The 25,358-nt window shown below is 39.2% G+C and overlaps 1 protein-coding gene across 4 annotated transcripts in view; it reads left to right on the forward strand.

Annotated features, from left to right (window-relative positions):
* Positions 1–25,358, forward strand: part of FANCC (FA complementation group C) — a gene marked incomplete at its 3' end in the record, with an annotated part of 222,335 nt that overhangs the window by 153,459 nt on the left and 43,518 nt on the right. For all 4 annotated transcript variants that reach the window (XR_014796326.1, XR_014796327.1, XR_014796328.1 and 1 more), the window contains exons 6-8: positions 3,641–3,754; positions 4,629–4,693; positions 14,520–14,684. Coding sequence is in view for 1 of the 4 variants with exons in the window: in XM_084898963.1 (XP_084755089.1) it covers positions 3,641–3,754; positions 4,629–4,693; positions 14,520–14,684 (344 nt within the window). The remainder of the gene's footprint in view (positions 1–3,640; positions 3,755–4,628; positions 4,694–14,519; positions 14,685–25,358) is intronic.

Raw genomic sequence — 25,358 nt, forward strand, 5'->3', positions numbered from 1 at the left:
CTACCTAGAACACTTAGCACAGTGCTTCACACATAGTGAGCGCTCAGTGCATTTTAGTAGTCATAGCTGTTAGAATCCCCCAAGCGGCTGCACTGATGGGATGCAGGGGCCGAGAGCTCTCCCTGCAGAGGGACTGGACGGACTGAAGCCCGAGTGGCTGAGCACCTGTGGCCCTGAGGGGCCGGCACAGCCAGCAAGGAGAGTCAGCCCCTAGGCTTTGGGAACTAGTGTGGGTTCATCTAAGAATGGCTGGGAGCCTTAAAGGGCCTTAAGCTGAGGACCCCTTAGATTTGCATTGTTTAAAAACAAACGGGGGGGGGGGGGGTCCAGCTGCCTCCTGCAGAGAGGACGCTGGGAGTTTCCTCTTATGGCGGTTTAGAGTAGTGAGTAACCAGCCTTGGCATGTTCGGGAGCTCTGTGTCCCAGTTTGCTCATCTGTAACAGATTCAGTAATAGTACCTACCCTGTAGGCTGTGGGGATTAAATGAGTTGCTATTTGTAACGTGCTTTTCCTGAACAGCTTTAAGTGTTTTTTAAATAGAATGCCTGGTGACAGAAGGCTAATCACTTCCAGTTCCGTCCTCCCTCCATCTAGCATCAGAATGACCCAAACTCCCCCCGACTGAGCCGGTGGCCGCCAAGTTGTCAAATCAAGCTCAGCCTCCTCCCTCCCCTGCCTGGGCTGGTGTGGGTGCCTCCACAGGGATTTGTGGCCTGTGACAGACCAGGCCTGCTGGCCGTTCCTCTACCGCACACCTGCACTGCCCCCACCCAGGGGCCAGGCCCCAGCCGCCCTTCGCCGAGTGCACCACCTGTGCTTCCTGCTGTGGGAAACTAGGCAGATCCGCCAGGGAGCTCCCCTCGGAGGATGGCCTGGCTGCCATTTACCTCTCCTGGCTTTGCCGCCCGCACCACACCCCTTGCTCTCACCCAGGCTGCGCTTGGTGTTTGAAAATAACTGAGCGATGGGCTCTCCTGGGCTGCCGTCAGCTCCTGTTCGCTTTCCGGCCTCATAGAGGCCGGCTCTGAGCTGGAAGGAGAAAGGACAGTCAGCGGCAGAGGCCTCCACCGGCCTTTCCCATGCTAACGAGAGCCCCTCAGGAGCTGAGACTTCATCAGTTCACTTTAACGCTCTACATTTCCTGCTTTTCTCCCTGTCCAGTGGATGCATTTTTTGTAAATTACGTTATATTTATATGTGCAGGAAACATTTTAATCATAATATCTTCCATTGAGCAGTAATATTTCAAAGCTACTTTGTTAACTTGCTGTGATGTTTTCTAATTTGAAAACAGTAGACGGGATCTCATTTAGGGACAGCAGTTTCAACCTATGTTACTCAGTAATGTTGCCTGAGTTCTGTTCTGAGGATATTGAGCAATTCTGAGCTCACGGAGGAAGGATCGCAACCTACATGGGAGGGTGCATGCCAGGTCTGGAGCGGACCTTTCCTCCGGAGACTCCTCCGAATCGTGGGGAGAGGGAGAGGCGGCACAGAGGCCTCCTGGTGTTTCTAATGCATGATTACGTTTAATGGGGGGCAACATTTGTCAGTTTGATTTACATCATTATGAAAAGGTGAGTGGTTTTTTTATCTAATCATCTGCTGACGGGCACCTAGGCTATTTCCAAATCCTAGCTATTGTAGATTGTGCTGCTATGAACATAGGGGTGCATATATCCTTTCTGATTGGCGTTTCTAGTTTCTTGGGATATATTCCTAAAAGTGGGATCACTGGGTCAAATGGGAGTTCCATTTTCAGTTTTTTGAGGAAACTCCATACTGTTCTCCACAGTGGCTGCACCAGTCTCCATTCCTACCACCAGTGCATGAGGGTTCCTTTTTCTCCGCAACCTCGCCAACACTTGTCATTTGTTGATTTGTTGATGATTCTGACAGGTGTGAGATGGTACCGTATTGACGTTTTGATTTGCATCTCTCGGATAATTAGTGACTTTGAGCAAGTTTTCATGTGCCTCTTGGCCTTCCTTCTGTCTTCTTTTGAAAATATTCTATTTAGGTCCATGACTCTTAACATTTCATTATTTTTTTATTCTCATGTGTGGATTATTTTTATATTGATGTGATCTTTTCTGTGTATAAAATTTTACATCTTCCTTTCTTTATTTCACATGATAATATAAACATTTAAAATACTGTTATAAATATTTCCTACACATTTTAATGGCTTATACAATGAGCTGCTATGTGAGACACTATAAATTAATCATTCCCTGCTGTTAGACATTACTAATGAGAAATAATACTGTAATGAACATCTTTGAGCATAATCCCATTGTCATATTTGGATTTATTTCTTTAAATGTAAACCAGGTATCTTAAAAGTCCTGAATGCTTTTAAAGCCTTATAAAATCGCCTCAAGTTGCTTTCTCTAAGGCAGGCATCTACCAATCTCTAAGGCATCTTTGTTCAGCCTCTGGGAACACATAGCCCTGGCAGTCCAAGCTGGAGGGTGTACTGTAGACTGGGCTCCGCCTGCTCTGCTCTCTGGGTGCCTCAGGGGGTCCACAGCAGAACTGCCGTGTGGATGCTCATTTACGTGCTTCCCACGGCTCACACAGAGTACTTGTTTCAGATTAATGTTAATTAGATATTCATATCTGTAAAAGCTCTAATTTATTAAGTGAAAAAATAAATGTTGGTATGTTGATACTTAAATTTACCCATTTTGATTATGAAGGTGAACATTTACTCATGGGTTTCTTGGGCATTTGTATTTTCTCTTAAGAATTATCTGTTTATACTCATCTTATACTCAGTGTTTGTCATTTGGTATTTTGCACATTACTTTACATATGATCTGTATTATTTGTAGTCAATATTCTTTCTGGTTTGTACTTATTTTATGAAAAACAAAAGGTTTTATTTTTATTTAGAATAATCAATTATTTGCTTCCTTGATTTTCAGTTTACAAAGTTCTTCCCCATTTATACATGTGAAAAGCACTTATATTTTCTTCTTGTTTATTATTTTATTTCATTGATCTCTTGAATTTATATTAAATTCAAGTATATTTTGATGAGTAGTATTAGGTAGAAATCTAATTTTTTTTTTCAAATAGTTTTCTCTGCACTATTTTTCACATAATCTTTCCTTTTCCAGGTGATTAATGTGTTTTTTTATCATTTGATTGTCATCTATTCTGATAAAAATATTTTGCTGATTTTAAAACCAATAAAGAGTACATTCTTAATGTGGTCAAAGCACTGTTCTTTATGTATTTTTGTTTCACTGTTAACATTTTTAAAAACTGACTTTGAATTTAATAATTTTTATCACTAACTTATTTCTTCTTTTTATTAATGGTTTTATTGATTTCAGAGAGAAAGGGAGAGAGAGATGGAAACATCAGTGATGAGAGAGAACCATTGATTGGCTGCCTTCTGCATCCCCCTACTGGGGATCGAGCCCTCAACCCAGGCATGTGCCCTGACTGGAAATTGAACCCCACACTGGCCGGGCTCTTTCTTCTTTATGCATTAAATTAAAGTGAACTGAATATATGGGCACATTAAGATTACTCATTTACAAATGACCCGGACTCTAGGTATTAAACATAAGAAGCACTTGTATTCACATTTCAGAACTTTTTTTCTCTTTCTCTTTATGTTTGTAGGGGTTGTTATCTCATATACTTGCAGCATTCAGATTTGATATAAAAGAAGTTGATCTTTTTACTCAAAGTCTTGGCTATGCACCTGCAGATTATTATCCTGGTTTGCTAAAGAATGTAAGTATTTTTAATTTATTAGTATTAAATTTTTCATTGGTTAATATATCATCAGCAAAAAGAATAAATAGAAGTATTTCACTTCTCCAGAAGAGATGTTTAACTTTTCTATGTTTATCTCTTCTTATGTTGGGCGGACTTACAGCCATGTAAGGAAGAAATGTGAGATGGGAGGTTATGGGAAAGAAGAAGGAAGCCAGGAGAGGTTATTCTAAATCAACCAACTTCTCTGTCTCTTAACACATTTCATTTATCCTCCCAGAGACTTTTAGGAGAAGAAATTAGTTAACCAATGTAAATACAGCCTTTCATTATTAGACAAATTTTGTATTTAAAATGACATGATAGGAATTTTGTGTTAAAGCAAAAAAAATGTAGTTACAACCTTGTAAATACCACTATATTAAAGCTATGTATTCTTCTGCCTTAAATTTTAGCTAGATTGAAGAAATTTTCATTTTGATCTTAACATAGCTCTTCTAAAAACTTAGGAGATTTTTCAGTGTTTAACTATTCTGGTCTTTTGGACGCTTTACACATGAATAAAAAATAAAAACTAATTAAGAAAGAAAAATAAAGTAACTCTAATGCTGTTTTATTTGTAATGGGTTCGGTTTTAATTTTTAGGAAATTAGTGATCTATCTGTTGTTCATTTGCTTAAGTAGGAATTCAGAATAACTGGCATTAAACATAAAATCCAAATTATTAGTAAATAAGTTGGCACTGCCTCTTTTCACTTTGACAAAGTACAAGGAGAGAGCTGGTAGAAGAGGGTAGGGAATCTCAACGGAAATACCACTCACACCAGGAAAATAGAACTGATGTCATCCTGTTTGCAGTGCGAGTTAACCTGCAATTGATTTTGTTTTACAGATGGTTTTATCATTAGTGTCTGAACTCAGAGAGAGTCATCTTAATGGATTTAACACTCAGAGGCGGTAGGTGTGGAACTTAACAGCCCTCTTCTCAAGTTTCAAAATGTATGTTTGGTTATGAGAGAAAAAGTTATAATTCTTAGGAAATGCATGTTTATATTATAGTTATAGTTATATCCATTTTAGAAAGATTATTTTAGTTGAATACATGGAAAATTTGTGAACTTTATCAAACTTTCTTTTTTAATCCCTGTTCTCAACTTTCATAAGGCAATAAATAGTGCAATGTGTCACATGCTCCCATGGAGTCAAAAGCCCTCCATGTACAGTAGAGCACACAGAACAAGTGCTCAGCTCGTGTGTGCATGTCATTTACACACACACACACACAAACACAACCAGGATGTTTACAAGGCAGCAGATACTTAATGTGCACATATGACTTAAATGACTATTTTAAGGAACAATATTCTAACATTTAGACTAAACAAAGAGTCAGATAAATTAAATAGCAGTTGGTCACGTTATAAAACGTTTCTTCACTATGAGGAAGAATTCAAAGTTGGTTTCACTGGTGAGCATTTTCTTTTTAACAAGTCATTCACTGAAAGAATCTAGGGACCAAAGCACATTGTGATTTTTTTTGTAAAGCTATTGCCAGTGAAAGCTCTATCAGGTATGCTGTTTGCTCTCAGACTTAGAAATCCTTTGCATCTAACCATTAACCTATAAAATTCTTAGGCAAAAACATGAGGAAATCTTTATTACATTGGATTTGGCAGTGATTTTTTTTTGGATATGACATCAAAAGCACAACAGTAAAAATGCTAGATAAATCGGACTTCATTCAAATTAAGAACTTTTATGAATCATAGGATATTATCAAGAAAGCAAAAAAACAACCAACTGAAAGAGTAGAAAGGAAATCATGTATCTGAAATCATACACCCAGAATGTATAAAAAATTCCTAAAACTCAATAACAGAAAATTCAATATAAAAAAAATGGCCAAGAGACTTGACTAGACATTTTTCCCAGGAATTTGTACAAGTCAATAAACACATGGAAAGATGCTTAATATCAGTAATTATTAGGGAAATGCCTATTGAAATCACAATGGGATACCACATCATACCTACTAGGATAGCTAGTTTAAAAACACAAACAAAAATGAAAACTAAGAGATCTTGGTGAAAATAAAGCAGGTAGAACCCTTGTGCATTGCAGGTGGGAATGGAAAAAGGTACAGCCTCTGTGGAAAACAGTTTGGCAATTCCTCAAAAATTTAGATACAGACTGGCCAGCATGGCTTCGTAGTTGAGCATTGACCTATGAACTAGGAGGTCACGGTTCGATTCCCAGTCAGGGCACTTGTCTGGATGCTCAAGTTGCGGGTTTGAATCCCCAGTGTGGGGCATGCAGGAGGCAGCCAATCAGTGATTCTCTTATTATCTCTCTCTCTCTCTCTCTCTCTCTCTCTCTCTCTCTCTCTCTCTCTCTCCCTCTCTCTCTCTCTCTCTGAAATCAATAAAAATATATACTTTTTAAAAGTTAAATGCAGAATGACCAGAAGACCCAACAATTCTACTCCTAAGTACATATTCAAAAGAAATGAAAGAAGGGGCTCAGATATCTGTACACCAAGTTCATAGTAACCCAAGTGCCTATCAACAGATGAACAGAGAAACAAAATGTGGTTTACAAATACATTACAATACTAGTCAGCCATAAAAAGGAAAAAAATTGTATATGTGCAGGAACATGGATAGACTTTGAAAACATCATGCTTAGTGAACTAAGCCAGACACAGAAGGACAGATATTGTATGATTCCACTTATATGAATAGTGGAATAATTACCTAGAATAAGCAAATTAATAGAGATAGAAAGCAGACTATCTGTAATAATAAAAGCTTAATATGCTAATTGGACCAGACATCCTTTCTTCTGGACAAAGCTGTGGCGGCCGGGGGCCGAGGCAGAGGGGGCCGGCCAAGGCCCTTGAATTTCATGCATCGGGCCTCTAGTAGGTGATAAGTGACTAGAGGGTGTGGAGTGATTGTTTAAAGGGTGCACAGTTTTTGTGGGGTGTAAGGAAAAGCTTTGGGTATAGATTGTGGTGATGGGTACACAATTTGTGAATGTATTTAATGCCACTGAATGGTTATCACTTTCAAATGGTTACAATAATAACTATTCCATATGCTTTATTGCAATAAAAGAAACTTGAAGAAAAAAACAAATGTGATGCCAACTATAAACTCCCTCAAATAATTAAAATGTAAGACACATTAGCATGTGTTAGAAAGGATATGAAATTACCAGAACTTTCATAAACTGGGAGAATGTGCATAATATAAACATTTTTGTAAACAGTGTGGCAGTTTAATATAAAGTTAAACATAAACTTACCAAATGACCCACCAATTCCATTTTTGAGTTTTTACTCATGACAAGTGACAACATAGGTATTCACAAATATTTTTGTGTAAATATTCATAACTGTTTTAGTTGTAATAGTTCAAAACCAAAATCAATCCAAAGGATCATTGACAAGGTAATGGGTAAACAAAAAATTATATGTTACCACCATTGAAAAAAATGAAAAAACAAGTCATAAATAGAAAGTATTATGAAATTGTACATCTGATAAAGGGCTCAAATTCAGCATATATAAAGAATCCAGTAATAAGACAAATAATCCAGTTTAAAAATTGGCAAAAGATTGGAATACATGTCACCAAAAAATGTATACAAATGGCTTATTTCAAGAACTTAAATACTAGTATATAAATGTTTATAGCAGCATTGTTCATAATAGACAAAAAGTGGAAGCAAACCAAATATCCATCAACTTATGATTGGATAAACAAAGTATGGTATGTGCATACAATAGAATATTATTCCTAAGAAAAGGGAACAAGCTACTGATTCATGCTGCAGCATGTGTGAACCTCAGAAACATGCTTTGTGAAAGAAGTAAGTCATAAAAGAACACACATTGTATGATTCCATTTTTTTTATAAAATGTCCAGAATATGCAAATCTATATATATATATTAGTTGTTGCCTGTGGCTAGAGGTAAGAACAGGGATTTCCTACAATTGAACACAAAAGATGGAAATGTTCTAAAAGTAGATGATGATGATTGTTGTCCAACTCAATAATTTATTAAAAATCTTCAGATTGTACATTTCAAATATGTGCATTTTGTGGCATATAAAGTATATCTAAAAATATAAGATGAATCCCTAGGGTGCATGGAAAGCATTTACAGTCATTTATTTAAATATTAGGTAAGTACTTTAATTTAGTCTTGTGGTGATGTTGAATATGGGTCTTTTGAGTAATAAACTTAAAAATATATTAAAGGGGCCGAAACCGGTTTGGCTCAGTGGATAGAGCGTCTGTCTGCGGACTGAAGGGTTCCAGGTTCGATTTGGGTCAAGGGCATGTATATTGGTTGCAGGCACATCCCAGGTGGGGGGTTGTGCAGGAGGCAGCTGGTTGATGTATCTCTCTCATCAATGCTTCTAGTTCTCTATCCCTCTTCCTTCCTCTCTGTGAAAAATCAATAAATATATATTTTTTAATATATATATATATATATATATATATATATATATATATATATATATTTTAAGGGAATTTGAAAAAATCAATAGAAGGCAATTTTTATGTATGACCTATACCAACTCTCAAAATATGATTTTATTTATTTATTAAACCTCACCCAATGATGTGTTTTATTGATTTTGAGAGAGAGGGGAAGAGGGGGAGGGAGAGAGAGAGAGAAACACCGATCAGTTGCCTCCCACATGTATCCCCCCCCAGGGATTGAACCTGCAATCTAGATATGTGTCCTGACCAGGAATTGAATCTGCAACCTTTTGGTGTACAGGATAATGCTCCAACCAACTGAGCCACGCAGCCAGGGCAAGTTGATGATTTTTTAAAACTTAGATGAGAATAAACAAAAAAACAAACTAAAATAGACACACACACACACACACACACACACTCACACTGAATAAGTGGAAAAGTCCAGCCACAGACTTGGCAAATATCTGCAACCTATAAAACAGACCAATATAGAAATGACTTCTACAAATGAGTTATAAAGAGACAAACACTCCAGAATGGAAATGAACAAGAAATATAACATAAGCAGGTTATTACAAATGAGGCAAACTGCATAAAAATAAACATTTAAAAAATTCTTCAGGAGTGACATCAGGAGGATAGCAGAATAAGAAGGACCGGTCCTTACTTCCTCCCCACCCCCCCCCCCCCCCCGCCAGCCCCCTGAGACACTGACTTAACAATAGTATATGGGCCAAAGGGCCTTTAGGAGAACTCCAGAAACTAATTAGAAGTCATAATATCCCAGGCAGTATCAAAGTCAAGAATAGCCATATTGAAACAGGAAAGAAATCCATTTCATATAAACTACAACAGCCCTTCCCCTAAGCCAGCTCACCTTGGTGTGATTGGGAGGAAAAGTCCAGTTTGTAGCTTCTCCCTTGTAAGGGAAAGAGCAGAGTGGAGTGTGTCCAACATTCTGGCTTTTGTGGGGCTGCCTGAGGGACTAGTGTTTGTCTTGCTCGTGCCAATCGTAGGCATGTATTTCAGTCTGTCATTGTCGATTGTGAATTTGGTTGACACTTCTGTTATAGAGAAAGGATGAATAGCGATATTAAAATATTTCTTCTAATTAATTTCCTTTCAATATGCACGAATCCATGCACCAGGCCACTAGTGTAATATTAAAAAAGCAGAAACCAATAAAAATAAAGAGATTATTTAAAGAAAAGTAACTCAAATAAATTAATATTGATGTCTCCATGAAAATAAAGGTAGTGTATTCATTAAACAAGAATAAGGTGCTATTTTTAAAAAAGAAGGAGCATCCATAGGATAAAAAAAGTTTTTGGAAATTAAGAGTGGTGAAGAAAAACATAAATAATAAAAGGACTGGAAAATAAAATTGAACAATTCTTTCTAAATCTTGTTCAAAAAGACTAAGAGATGAAACATCAAACAGAAAAGATACTGCCCAGGGAGTTCAATATCTAAAAAATTAGAGTTTCCAGAAAGAGAGAACAGAGAAAAGAATGGGTAGAAATCATCAAAGAAATAATTCAAGAGAACTTTCCTGATTTAAAGTCCACTGAGTGCCCAGCACAGTGACTAAAAGTAAGTCCATATCAAGATACCTCATTATGAAACTTCAAAGAGCATATCCAGAGCCTCGAATGGGGTAAAAACAGGACTTAGAAATATTAGAATTAGAATTCATAATGGCATGGCACTTCTAAAGAACAAAAATGAAGCAAAAGGACAGTAGCACCACACTTTCACACCTCTGTAGAGCAATTACCAGAATTCTAAACTCAACTGAAGAATCAAATGTGTGAGTAAAATAAAGGTATTTTCATACACACAAGATCTCAAATACTTTACTTCTCATATATCTTTGATGGGTGATATATAAAGAGACAAATACTCCAGAATGGAAATGAACAAGAAAGAAGATACGGGATCCTGGAGAGACATGAAGGATGAAGATCCCAAGACAATAATTGCACTGTGGGAGTCAAAAACAACCTGTCCATAATGGAACCGGTCAGAATGTTCTAAGAAAAGTTTATTTAAGAAGATGAAAATCAGATATGTCTGAATATATTGCAAGAAGAGTATACATTTGGGTGGAAGTTTGGGGTTAAAATAATCATTGCAAGGAAAAATAAGCAAACAGTCAAATAACAAGTCATTAAACCCAAGAGAAACAGCATTGATATTAAGGAATGAGTTGGGCCTCCAAGATCAGAAAGTGTGTAGCTCTGGAAAGCTACTGTTTTTCATAAGCTTTGAAAACTGTTTGACTGTTTAAAACAGTTGCATCTGTAAGTTTGATTAAAAATTTTAAAAATAAGTTAAAAAGAATACCCAAGGCTCTTCCTGTAGTCTACAAAAGCCTGACTTCTCAGGCCCTCCCACATGCACTGTGGCCTGACAACCTTGGCCTCCTTGCTGTATTCATTGCCTTTACATTTGCTTTGTATCCGCCTGCAACGTTTTCCTCTCAGATATGTACATGGTTTGTTCATATATTTCCTTCAGATTTCTGCTCAAATGTTCCCCTCAGTAAGTCCCTGCCTTCCTTGACCCCTGAGTGTGCTTAACTTTTCACCGTGGCACTTGTTAGCATCTGGCATTTTATTCTCGCCACTAGAGGCTGGGTGCATGAAATTCGTGCACGGGGTGGGGGTGTGTCCCTCAGCCCAGCCTGCACCCTCTCCAATCTGGGACCCCTCGAGGGATGTCCAACTGCCCGTTGGAGACCCGATCCCAATCCAGTTGGACAGTTGGACATCCCTCTCACAGTCTAGGACTGCTGGCTCCCAACTGCTCGCCTGCCTGCCTTCCTGATTGCCCCTAACCACTTCTGCCTGACAGCCTGATCACCCCCTAACCACTCCCATGCCAGCCTGATTGATGTCTAACTTCTTTCCTGCCAGCCTGTTTGCTCCCAACTTCCCTCTTCTGCCAGCCTGGTCACCCCTAACTGCCCTTCCCTGCAGGGTTGATCACCTCCAACTGCCCTCCCTTGCAGGCCTGGTGCCTCCCAACTTTCCTCCCCTGCTGGCCATCTTGTGGTGCCATCTTGTGCCCACATGGGGGCAGGATTTTTGGCCACATGGGGGCAGCCATCTTGTGTGTTGGAGTGATGGTCAATCTGCATATCACTCTTTTATTAGATAGGATAGAGGCCTGGTGCATGGTTGGGGGCCAGCTGGTTTGCCCTAAAGGGTGTCCCAGATCAGGGTGGGGGTTCCCTTGGGGCATGGGGTGGCCTGGGCGAGGGGCCTGTGGTGGTTTGCAGGCCAGACACACACCCCAGCAACCCAAGCAGAGGCCCTGGTATCTGGAATTTATTTACCTTCTACAATTTAAAACTTTGTAGCCTGGAATGGAGGCCTATGCCTGGCCAGGGCAGGTGGAAAATTTGGTTTACTCTGTTGCCGGAGGCAACCCTAGCCTATTCTCTCCAGCTCCGTGGCTGCTGCCATTTTTCTTGGGATTTATCTTCTATAATTGAAACTTGGTAACCTTGAGTGGAGGTCTAGGCCGGCCAGGGTATGTGGAAAACTTGGCTTCCTCTATTGCCAGGGAAACCCAAGCCTCTCAACTGTTCTCTGTGGCTGCAGCCATCTTGGTTGGGGTTAATTTGCATACTTGCTCTGATTTGGCTGGTGGGCATGGCAGAGTGATGGTTAATTTGCATATTACTCTTTTATTAGGTAGGATTACTAGGGCTTGTCTTTGCTCTTTTGTCTCTAACACTTGTAAGCATCCTTGAATATAGTAAGTGTACAGCACTAAATACACTAATTTAAAAAGGAATTCACTGAAGAGGAAACACAAGTGAGTAACAAACATTAATAATCTAGAAAGTGCTGAAACCAGTTTGGCTCAGTGGATAGAGCGTCAGCCTGTGGACTGAAGGGTCCCGGGTTCGATTCTGGTCAAGGGCAAGTACCTTGGTTGCGGGCACATCCCCAGTAGGGGGTGTGCAAGAGGCAGCTGATCCGATGACTCTCTCTCACTGATGTTTCTAACTCTTATCTCTCTCCCTTCCTCTCTGTCAGGAATAAATAAAATATATATTTAGAAAAATAATAATAATCTAGAAAGTTATCAGGAAAGAGCACATGAAAGCAATGAAATAATTTTGCCCAGATTAGCAAGAAATAAAAATACTAAAAATAATATCACTGGCAAGATGGAAAAGTAAATGTAGTTTTTTGGGATGCAGTATACTACACAAATACTTACATGAGACACAGGTAGGCACAGCAAGGATGGGGACCCCTGCAGCAGTGTTTATAATAGTGAACAATTAGAAACAAGCTCAGTGCCTATAAATCAGGATATTGTTAAATTACAGCACTCACATACTCTTTTAATAATAGGCAGCTAGTAAAATGAAGGATAGCTGTAAGTTCTATTGTGATTTCATTTGTGTTTCCAAAACGTAAGATTTGTGATTATTTATTCCTAGAAAAACATCTAATTGCATGTATTTTATTGATCTCTAGTTCTTTTCTTATCTATTTCTTGAGCATATAGTATGTATATTGAGTTGTCCCTACATGCTAGGAATAGAGCAGTGAGCAATAGAAAACTGTGCCTGCCCTTACACACCTGATGTCCTCGCAGGAAGAAACAGACCACGAACACTAAACTATCAGCTACATTAGAGTACCCTGAAGATGAGTGAAACGGTGAATGAGATAGGATGTTCACAGTGAGCTGGGAGGCTCTTGCTATGTTACACTGTTGTCCGGTGGAGCTTTCTGCTCTAAATTTGCAGTCCAATACTGTAAGCCTTTAGCCTCATGTAATTGTTGAACACAGAGAAATGGGACTTTAAATTTTGTTTCATTAAATAAACTTAAATTGCCACATATGCAGATTGCTTCCATATTGGCCAGTGCATTTGTATGGGATGGTCAGGGAAATCCTCACATGAAGCAGCATTGGGGCTCAGACCTGTATGACGTGAAGGAGCTAGCCATATGTTCCCACAGGACCTTATCTGGTGTGGGTGGAGGCCTGTACGGAGCAGAGCAGGTAAGGGTAAGAGTGGGAGGAAATGAAGCCAGAGAAACAGAGGAGCCCGCCATGGAGAGCTTTTGTGGCTAGAATGAGACTGCTTATTCTCTCTGTGAGTTGGGATGCCATTGCAAACCTTTGAGCAGGCAAGGGAAGTGATCTGCATGTTTAAAGATCTGCTGGAACTGTTCTGATGGTAAACCGTGGGGGATAATGCAGAAGCAGGAGAAAGTTAGGAGGCTCCAACTGTAACAGACTGGGAGTGATAGTGAATGAGGGGGTAGTGATGGAAGTGTTGAGAGGTAGTCAGATGAAGAGTCAGTATTTACTGCTGGATCAGATAAGGGGCATAAGAGAAAGGGAGCTATCGGGAGCTATCAAGAATGGACTTCAAGGGTTTGGGCTTGACCAGAGGAGACAGGAAGCGCAGGGTAAGAGAACATTTGGGGAAGGAATTCAAGAGTTCTGTCTTGGGCAGGGTAATGGGAGGTGAATATGTGGTCCTAGAGCACATTGTCTGAAACATTGCTGAAGGTATAAACGACAAACTGAAGCTGTCCTACTTTGGGTACATCACAAAAAGGCAGGGTTCTTTGGAAAAGATGATAATGCTGGGGAAAACAGCAGGAAAAGAGGAAGGCCAAATACAGGGTGGACTGATTCCATGAAAGAAGGTAGGAGTCTGCAGGAGCTGAGCAGGACTGTTGAGGAGAGGGCATTGTGGACAGTACTCATAGGGTTTCCAGGAGTCAGAGCCAACTCAATAGCATTAAAACGTAAGTTGGAGCCCGGCCAATGTGGCTCAGGGGTTGAGCATCGATCTGTTTACCAGAAGGTCACGGTTTGGTTTGATTCCCAGTCAGGGTGCACACTGGTTGCAGGCTTGATTCCCAGTGGCAGGAGGCAGCCAATCAATGATTCTCATTATTGATGTTTCTATCTCACTCTCCCTTCCTCTCTGAAATCAATTTTTTTTTTAAATATATTTTTATAAGATTAAAAAAAAAACACCCCAAGTTAGAGATGCCCATAGTGAGTTATGCCAAAGTCCTGAAAATTAGTGATGTTAAAATGAGAACTGCTGACGGAGTTTCTTTCTAGAGAAGTGAGTACATAAGAGCGTTCACAGATAGTATTAGGATAGTCCTCTTTATGGCGGGGCAGAGCAGTAACCTGTCATCAGCCTGTTCAGCAGGAAGATGTTACATGTCTTTAATTACAAGTGGCTCTAAGACTGGCTAATTATTTCTTATTTTATTTACTTTGTAGAATGGCACCTGAACGAGTAAGGTCCCTATCACGAGTTTGTATCCCACTTATTACCCTGCCTGATTTTGGACCACTGGTGGAAGCTCTGCTCACATACCATGGCCATGAACCTCAGGAAACGCTATGGCCTGAGTTCTTCGATGCTGTGAATGAGGCCTTCTTGCTGTAAGTAATGTCTGTTTATCCTCCCACCCAACCTTGTTTTTCCTTTCCTTAAATTCTGCAGTATGTTGGAAATGCAGTTTTCAGATGTTTAGGTCTCTTTATGTTCTTAAAATTATTAGGATCCCAGTGAGCTTTGTTAACATGTGGGCTATATCTATCAATATTTATATCATATTTGAAATTAAAAGAAAATTTAAAAATATTTTATTTAAAAATAACAAAAAGTTGGTTACATGTTAACACAAATAGCATATTTTTATTAAAAACAATGACCTTTTTGCTTAGCATAATACTCTCCAGGAGCAAACTAAGCCAGCCAGAGAAAGATAAATGTCACACGATCTCACTTATATGTGGAATCTAATGAAGAAAATAAACTGATAAACAAAACAGATCCAGAGACATTGAAACAGGCAACAGACTGACATATTTCCAAAGGCAGGTGGGATGGAAAGAGATTAAACAAAGAACTTTTATGCATATATGCAAAGCCCATGGACAAACAGTGCAGGGAAGGCCTGAGCGGGAGTGCAGTGGGGTGGAGAAGGTCAAAGGAGGGAGAAAAGAGGACATTTGTAATACTTCTATAACAATAAAAGCATAATATGCAAATTGACCCAATGGCCTAACAGCGGAATGTCTGACTGGACGGCCTTCCGGACGAAGCTGGGGCTCTGAGGGCCGCGGCAGTCAGGGCTGCGAAGGCCTGCTCTTGCACAAATTTTGTGCATCGGGCCTCTAGTTCAATAATAAAGTTAAAAAACAACAATGACCTTCCCCAAGCAAAACATTGTTTAACAAGAGTGGCATTGTTTACATTTTTGTACATCTCTTTTATTGTCTAACTTAAAGAAGATAGCTGGGTTCTGGTGTATCTCTCATATTCTGTCTGGTGTGATATGTTGTCTTGGAAATATATGAAGAAAATCTAGCCTTACACACACCTATAGTTGGAAAAGGTGGGAGTATTTAATAGATATCTCAGAACACTGGATATTCTCCGTGCAAACCTCACCAAAGTTTGAAAATGGTATTATTGTTTTTAAGTTAGTTGTAATGTAGAGTATAAAATTATATCAGTGAGCTTTTTATACTGATACATTAAAAACCTACTGGTGTCTTGCACTGTTAGTGGGTCTTTTGTCCAAGCAAGACATTGTAGCTCTGTTCATGGTTCATTGGGAAAATACTGGTTCATTGTTATGCAGTATCCCAGACATTGACAAGTTTTGATGTACAGTATCAAAACCTAACATTAATTCATTGCACCACTAGTCTCATCAGGAATGGCTTTAAGTATTGGGAAGCTGTCAAGCTCATGTTGACAAAAATAAATTTTTTAATTTCTTTTTCATTGTTGACAGTATTCCCCCATGTCCCCCTTCTTTTGCACCCCTCCATTCAGCTCCTACATCACCCCAGGCCTTCCCCACACTATTGTCTATGTCCATGGGCAGTGCATATAAGTTCTTTGGTTAATTTCCTCAAATTTGTCATTGGCTACAAATACTGAAGTTATTGTACTTGAAGTACTTAGTGTTCATTAATTTTTGAGAAAGATGTGCAAATACTCAAGTCTAAACAACCATTGTCTGTCTGCCAGCTATTCTTGGAAATTTCCATTTTAAAAAGGCTAATCGATCTGGCAGCTCAAACACTTGTGCAAGTGCTCTTCCCTTAGCAACCACCATTTTTTGCTATGTAACCAAAGTGCTTTATGCATACTTTTTTTTATTATTATTGCAAAAGGACAACCACCTTTATGTCACATAAGTACTATTTCTTCTTTTCGATGAGAACATCTAAGTTCTACTCTGTTAGTGACTTTCAAGTGTTAGTACAGTATCGTTACCTATAATCACCATGCTGTACTAGTACATTGGGTCCCCAGAACGTACTCATCTTATACATGGAAGTTTGTATATGCTTTGGCCAACTCCTCCCCATTCCCCCTGCCCCCAGTCCCTGATAATCATCATTCTAGTCTGTTTCTATGAGTTCAGATTCTTTAGATTCCACATAGTGATATCAAATGGTATTTGTGTTTCTCTGTCTGCCTTAATGCCTTCATAGGTCTATTCATGTTGCCACAAATGAGGATTTCCTTTTTTAAGGCTGAATAATATTTTATTGTGTATACATATACATGTATATAACATAGGTACCACCTCTTTTTTTATTCATTCATCCATTGATGGATACTTGTTTCCATGTCTTGACTATTGTGAAAAATGCTGCAATAAATGTGGGAGTTTAGGTACCTTTTTGATATCCTGTTTTCATTTCCCTATTGTATATGTATATTATATGCCCAGAAGTGTGATTTTTGGTTCATATGGTAGTTCTATTAAAAAATTTTTTAAATATATTTTTATTGATTTTAGAGAGGAAGGGGGAAAGAGAGAGAAACTTCAATGATAAGAGTCACATAAGTACTATTTCTTCTTTGTCACATAAGAAATAGTACTTATGTGACAATGAAACTTCATTGAGTCATGGGCTGCTGCCTGCACGCCCCACTGGGGATTAAGCTCACAACCCAGGCATGTGCCCTGACGGAATCAAACTGTGACCTCCCCGTTCATAGGTTGATGCCCAAACACTGAGCCATGCAGACTGGGCTATTTTTAATTTTTGAGGAGCCTCCATACTGTTTTCCATAGCAGCTGCACCAGTTTGCTTTCCCAGTAACTGTGCAAAGGATTTGTTTTTCTCCATATTCTCACCATTCTTAGCATTTATTATTTCTTGTCTTTTTTATGATAGTCATCCAATAGTCATCAAATAGAAGTGAGATGATATCTCATTGTAGTTTGATTTGCATTCCCCAGATGATAAGTTATGTTTAGCACTTTTCATGTACCTGTTGGGCATTTATTTGCATGTCTCTTTGTAGAAAGGTCTATTCCGTTACTTTGCCCATTTTTAATCAGATAGTTTGTTTTCTATTGAGTTATATGAGTTCTCTGTGTATTTGGATATTAAATTGTTATCAGATATATGGTTTACAGATATTTTCTTTCATTCCTTAGATTGCCTTTTATAGAAGCTTTTTACTCTGCATACATTTTTAGTTTGATGTAGTCCCACTTGTTTATTTTCGCTTTTGTTGCCTTTGTTTTTGGTGTCAAATCAAAAAAATCATTGCCAAGACCAATGTTAAGGAGCTTATCCTCTATATTTTCTTCTAGGAGTTTTATGGTTTCAGGTCTTATATTCTCTTCTTTAATCCATTTTGAGTTGATTATACGTATGGTATGAGGTAGGGGGTCCAGTTTTATTCTTTTGCATGTGGCTATTCAGTTTTCCCAATACCATTTATTGTAGCAACTGTCTTTTTTTTTTTTTTTTTTTTTTTTTTTTTTTTGTAGAGTGGATGTGAGAGGGAGAAAGGAGAGAGAGATAGAAACATCGATCAGCTGCCTCTGGCATGCTGCCTACCAGGGATCAAGCCTGCAACCCAGGCATGTGCCCTGACTGGATTAAACCAGCGATCTCTTGGTGCACGGGTCAGCGCTCAACCACTGAACTACACCAGCCGGGCGCAACTATATTTTACCTATTACATACTCTAGGCTCTCTCTCTTTTTTTATTTTTAATTTAATTAACCATTTACATGTGGGTTTATTTCTGGACTCTCTGTTCTGTTTCACTGATGTATGTGTTGTAAAGCCAATGCCATAAGGTTTGATTATTATAGCTTTTTAGCACTCTTTTAAAAAAGTATTTTTTTATTGACTTCAGAGAGGGAGAGGGAGAGAAAGATAGAAACATCAATGAGAAAGAATCATCGATTGGCTGCCTCCTGCATGCCTCATACCACTGATCAAACCATGACCTCCTGGTTTATAGGTCAACACTCAACCACTGAGCCATTCCAGTTGGGCTCTTTAATAGAGTTTGAAATCAGGAAGTATCTGCCTCCAGCTTTGTTTTTCTTTCTCAAGAATGCTTTGGCTTTTTGGGCTCTTCTGTGGTTCCATACAAATTTTAGGGTTTTTTTGTGTGTGAAAAATTGAGTTAGAATTTTGATTGGGATTGCCTTGAGTCTGTAGATTGCTTTGAGGAGTATGGATATTTTAACAACATTAATTTTTCCAATCCATGAGCATGGAATGTCTTTCCATTTATTTGTGTCTTCATCAATTTCTTTCATCAGTGTCATAGTTTTCAGTGGGCAGATTGTTCACCTCCTAGATATTTTATTCTTTTTTATGAAATTGCAAGTGGAAATATTTTCTTTATTTGTTCAGGCAGTTTATTGTTAATGTATAGAAATATTTTTTTTGTCTTGATTTTATATACTACAACTTTAATGAACTTGTTTATTAGTTATAACAGTTTTTAGTAGATTCCTTAGGATTTTGTATATATAATATTCTGTCACCTGGAAATAGACTTACTTTTCCCTTTGAGAACTGAATGCCTTTTTTCTCTTCTCTCTCTCTCTCTCTCTCTCTCTCTCTCTCTCTCTCTCTCTCTCTCTCTCTCTCTCTAATATCTCCAGCCAGGTCTTCCAGTACTGTGATGAATGAAAGTAGTGAGAGTAAGCTTCTATCTTGTTCTTGACCTTTGAGGAAAAGCTTTCAGTTTTTCATCATTGAGTATGATGTCAGCTGTCAGATATGGCCTTTATTATATTGAAGTACATTTCCTCTAGACCCACTTTGTTGAGAGTTTTTATCATAAATGAACGTTGAATTTTGTTCAGTGTTTTTTGCTGCATCTTTTGAAATAATATGACCTTTTTATACTTAATTTTGTTAATGTGTACCACATTGATTCATTTGCAGATGTTGAACCATCCTTGTATGCTAGGAATAAATCCTTCTTGGTCTTAAATTAGGTTCCTCGACCCAGTGTGTGTATGTGTGTGTGTGTGTGTAGGCTTCCTCACAACAATAAGCAATTTTCAGACACCAACAGGGTGTCCAATAATTCAGCTCAATTTTGACACTGTACACCTGGAAATTACATCAAATTCCACAGGTAAATGGCTCAATTTTATAAGAGTGCCCTCTACTTCAGATGCTAATTACAAACCCAGGTTGTTATTTGTACTTCTGACCAACCAGCTATAAATTGGGAGTTCAGCTGACGCCCTATAACTCATGATGCCAATCACAGATCCAGGTTATAACTTATACTTCTGTCTGACAGGCTATAAGTCCGACCTTGACCACTCCTTGCATTTGGTTAATTTGCTACAATGGCTCACAGTAAAATATTTTCTTCAGAGATTACCAGTTTATTATAAAAGGATATGACTCAGGAATAGCCATGTAGAAGAGATGCATGGACAAAGGGTACAGAGCTTCTGTATCCACCTCTCCAAGTGCCATTCTCCCCAAATTTCCACCTGTCCACCAACCTGGGAGCAATCCTTTTGGATTTTTATGGATGTTTCATTAATAGGTATAATTGATGAAATCCTTGGCCATTGGTGATTGATTCAACCTCTGGCCTCTCTTCCCTCCTGGAGGTCAGGGGGATGGAACTGAAAATCAGACCCTCTAGTCAGATGCTTGGTTCTTCTGGCAACCAGCCCCCATCTGTAGGTGAAATCCAAAAGTCACCTCCTTGACATAACAAGAGACACCTTGACAGCTCTCATCACTTGGAAAATTTCAAGGGTTTTAGAAGCTCTTGTCAGGGCCCCCACAGGTTCCTTGTCTGATCTATGTGTTACTTAGAAGTATATTATCGACTCTCCGTGTCATTGGGATTTTTAAGTTTTCTTTCTGTTATTCATTTCTAGTTAAATTCTGTTGTGATCTGAGAGCAGACTTTGTTTGATTTCTTTTCTTTAAAATTGGTTAAGGTATGTTGAATATCCCAGAATGTGGTCTATTTTTGGTGAATGTTCCATGTGAAGCTTAAGGAGATTGTATATTCTGCTGTGGTTGGATGAAGCAATCTGTAGATGGCAGGTATATTCAGTTATATTTCAACTATCATAGTGGATTCATTTATTTGCCTTTATGATTCTATTAGTTTTTTCCTCATATAATTTGACATTCTATTTTTAAGCATGTACTAGTTAAGGATTTTCATACCTTCTTTGAAAATTGACCCGTTTATTATTATTTAATGAGCTTCTTTATTGCTGGTAAGTTTTCTTGCTTTGTTTAAAATTAATATTGCTACTTTTGCTTTCTTTTGATTAGTGTTAGCATGGTATATTTTTATCCATCCATTTATTTTAATCTGTGTGTCTTTATATTTAACATGGATTTCTTATAGACAATGTGTAGTTGGGTCTTGTTTTTTAATTTACTCTGTTAATCTCAGTCATTTAAAAAATACTTTATTGAGCCGAAACCGGTTTGGCTCAGTGGTAGAGCGTCGGTCTGTGGACTGAAGGGTCCCAGGTTCGATTCCGGTCAGGGGCATGTATGTTGGTTGCGGGCACATCCCCGGTGGGGGTGTGTGCAAGAGGCAGCTGGTCGATGTTTCTTTCTCGTCGACATTTCTAGCTCTCTATCTCTCTCCCTTCCTCTCTGTAAAAAAATCAATAAAATATATTTAAATAAATAAATAAATAATATTTTATTGATTGATTTTAGAGAGGAAGGGAGGGAGGGAGGGAGGGAGGGAGGGAGGGAAGGAGGGAGGGAGGGAGAGAGAGAGAGAGAGAGAGAGAGAGAGAGAGAGAGAGAGAGAGACACATCAGTTTATATCAGTTTATTGTTCCATTTATTTATACATTTATTGATTGATTCTAGTTTGTGTCCTGACAAGGGACTGAAATTATAACCTTGGTGTATGAGGACGACACTCTAACCAACTGAGCTATCTGGCCTGGATAAAATACAACTTTTTATTTTATCTTCAGGTGGTCTCTCTTTGATGTTCTTTATGTAGATCTGAGTTTCTGACCTATATTATTTTCCTTCTCTCTAAACAACTTCTTTTGACATTTCTTGCAAGGCAGTTAGGTCTACTAGCAACAAATACCCTCAATTTTGTTAGTCTTTGAAAAATCTTTATTTCTTCTTCATATTTGAAGAATAATTTTGCAGGGTATAGAATTCTACGTGGTGCTTTTGCACCTTTCTTAGCACTTTAAATATTTCGTTCCACTCTCTTCTTGCTTACATGGTCTCTGAGAAGTTGGAGGTAATTTATGTTTTTTCCTCTGTATGTAAGTTTTTTTCTTTCAGCTTCTTTCAGGATTTTTCTTTGTCTTTTTTTTTTTGTTTGTTTTGTAGTTTCAAAATCATATGCCTTGGTGTAGTGCTCTGGTATTGTCATGGCTGGTGTGCCATCAGCTTCCTGAAAGTGTGATTTGGTATTTGACATTAATTTGGGAAAATTCTCGATCATTTCGATCATTGTTCCAAATATTTCTTTTATTCCTTTCTCTTTCTTCTTCTATTACATCCATTGCATGTATGTTACATCTTTTGTAGTTGTCCGCTTTTCTTGACTGTTCTATTTTGGGGATTTTTTTCAGTGTTTGTTCTCTTTGCTTTTTGGTTTTCAGAATTTCCATTGGTAGGTCCTAGAGTTTTGAGATTCTTTCCTCAGTCAAGCTACTAACCCCATCAGAGGCGATCTTCATTCCTATTAGAGTGTTTTTTATCTGTAATATATTTTGGGGTGTGGATTTCCATCTTTCTGCTTACATTACCCATCTATTCTTATATATTGTCTGTTTTATCTATTAGAGCCCTTTGCATATTAATTAGAGATTTTTTTTTTTTAATAATCATGACTAACATTTATTGGTTGCTTTATGTTTCAGGAAGTGTTCTAAGGGTTTTTATATAATATCTCATAGCTTCACAACAATTCTATGAATGAGTTACTATTTTTTTAAGATAAAATAGGTATCTAACATTATGTAAGTTTCAGGTGTATAACATTATGTTATAACTAGAGGCCCAACGCACAAAATTCATGCAAGAGGCTTAGCCCTTGCAGCGGCGGCAGCTTGCCTTGGCCCTTGCAGCTGTGGCTTTGTCCAGAAGGTCATCCAGAAGGACGTCTCAAAGGTTGTTCAGCTGTCCGGTCTAATTGGAATATTATGCTTTTATTATTATAGATTAGAGTCCCAGTGCACAAAATTCGTGCATGGGGGCGTGTGTTCCTCAGCCCAGCCTGCACCCTCTCCAATATGGGACACCTTCAGGAATGTCTGATTGCCCATTTAGGCCTGATCCTGGTAGAACAGTAGGATATTCCTTTCACAATCATGGACTGCTGGCTCCCAACTGCTCGCCTGCCTGAGTGCCTGATTGCCCCTAACCACTTCTGCCTGCCAGCCTGATCAACCCCTAACAACTTCCCTGCCAGCCTGATTGATGCCTAATTGCTCCCCTGCTAGCCTGATTGGCCATAACTGCCCTCCTCTGCCGGCCTGGTCACCCCTAACTGTCCTCCCCTGCAGGCCTGGTCACCCCTAACTGCCCTCTCCTGCAGGCCTGGTCCCCCCCAAATGCCCTCCTCTGCCAGCCTGGTCACCCTCCCAACTGCTCTCCCCTGCAGGCCTGGGTTCCCTATCAATTGCCCTTCCCTGCAAGCCCGGTCACCCACAACTTCCCTTCTCTGCTGGCCTGGTCCCCCCCAACTGCCCTCCCCGGCAGGCTTGATAGCCCACAACTGCCCTCCCTTGCATACCTGGTCCCTCCCAACTGCCCTTCCCTGCTGGCCATCTTGTGGCAGCCATCTTGTGTCCACATGGAGGCAGGATCTTTGACCACATAGGGGTAGCCATCTTGTGTGTTGGAGTGATGGTCAATTTGCATATTACTCTTTTCTTTTGTTATAGATTATTATAGATGTGATATTATTATACATAGTGTAGTATAAGTGGTGATAGACTTATCACCACTATAAGTCTAGTTACTATCCATCATCAACATTTGATCATCTTTACCCATTTTACCTACCCCCAAACTCTTTCCCCTCTGGGAACCACCAATCTGTTCTCTCTATCTGTGAGTTGTTTTTGGTTTTTGTTTGTTCAGTTATTTGTTTTTTAGATTCCACATATAAGTGAAATCGTGATATTTGTCTTTCTCTGTCTAACTTACTTCACTTAGCATAAACCCCAAAAATCCATCCATATTGTTACAAATGGAAAGATTTTATTTTTATTTTTTATGGATGAGTAGTATCCCATTGTGAGCATGCATGCCGCGCACGCGTGTGTGTATGTATATGTATCACATCTTCTTTATCCATTCATCTATGGTGGATACTTAGGTTGATTTCATATCTTGGCTATACTTCAATGAACATAGTGGTGTATATATCTTTTCAAATTAGTTTATTCATATTCTTTAGATAATAATCCAGAAATGAAATAACTGGATCATATAGTACTTCTATTCTTAATTTTTTTAGGATTCTCCATACTGTTTTCAACTCATACAACTCAACAACAAAAAGACAAACAACCAATTAAAAAACTGGTGCCAAGCCAGTGTGGCTCTGTATTTCAGTGTTGACCCATGAAACAAGAGATCACTGGTTTGATTCCCAGTCAAGGCAACTGCCTGGGTTGCAGGCTTGATCCCCTGTAGGGGGCTTGAAGAAGGCAGCCAATGGGTGATGTTTCACTCTCACTGATGTTTCTATCTTTCTATCTCTCTCTCTAAAAATCTATAAAGGCAAAAAAATTTTTTTAATTGGCAAGGGATCTGAATAGACATTTTTTCCAAAGAAGACATACAGATGGCCAATATGAAAAGCTGTTCAGCACTACTAATTTTCAACAAAATGCCAAATTTCTGAGTGAATTATTAAATTCTTTGAAACATCTTGTCAGTTTTCAGGCATGGTAAATATCCTTAAAGAATGTGGAAAATAGGAACAAAGATGGTGGTGTAGGTAAACACACCTAAACGGCTGCCATGCACAACAATTTCAAAAATACAACTATAAAGCAAAACACCTATCACCCCAAACCCAAGGGAAAGCTGGCTGCAAGGAAGCCCTACAACTAGACTGAAAGACTGAAAAAGAGGAGAATTCAGGGCATAAGCGCTGAAAAACTGAGGTACGGGGGTGCGGACACGATATGGGCTGGCAGCGGATCCTGGCTGGCGGATGGTGGTGCTTTCTTCAACCCGAAGAGAGACAAGCTCCCGATCTCTCTGAAATCCAGTTTCTGGGGAGAGGCTACACTGTCTGCCACAGGTCGCAAAGAGAGGGTGGCTTGCTTGCAGAGCTTCGTGCAGGAATATTTGTTTGCTGTGCTGTGGTGGGAGACGCGGGGAGATGCGGTTGGAGAGGCTAGCCATCGCTGTTGGCCACACCCCCTCCTAGTGACACCCTGAGACTCCACCTTGAGACTCTGCCCTGCACAACCTACAAACACACCCAAGCTCCAAGCACCGGCTTTTGCATATAAATGGCCCTCTCAGTTGCAGTTTAACCTACCAAAGGAGGAGAGGACTGTGGTTCTCTCTGTAGCTCCTGCAGGATGGCCTCAGACATCCTGATCTGCACCCCATTGGGGATCCAGAAGCCAGTGTTCCTAGTGCTCAGTTTTAACCCCTCACACTCATAAGTGACACATTTGGGAGATGGACTCAGTGAACACTAAAGCCCCACTGAAACAAGGTGTGTCTCCAACATAGCAGTTCTTCCTTTATAGACACAGCAGGTCCTCACAGACAATTGGCCTGGAGTCAGTTCCTCCCAGTGTACCAACAGCAATCAAG

This window comes from Pipistrellus hanaki, assembly GCF_964339955.1.
Source record: "Pipistrellus hanaki genome assembly, chromosome: 11".
Classification (NCBI taxonomy): Eukaryota; Metazoa; Chordata; class Mammalia; order Chiroptera; family Vespertilionidae; genus Pipistrellus; species Pipistrellus hanaki.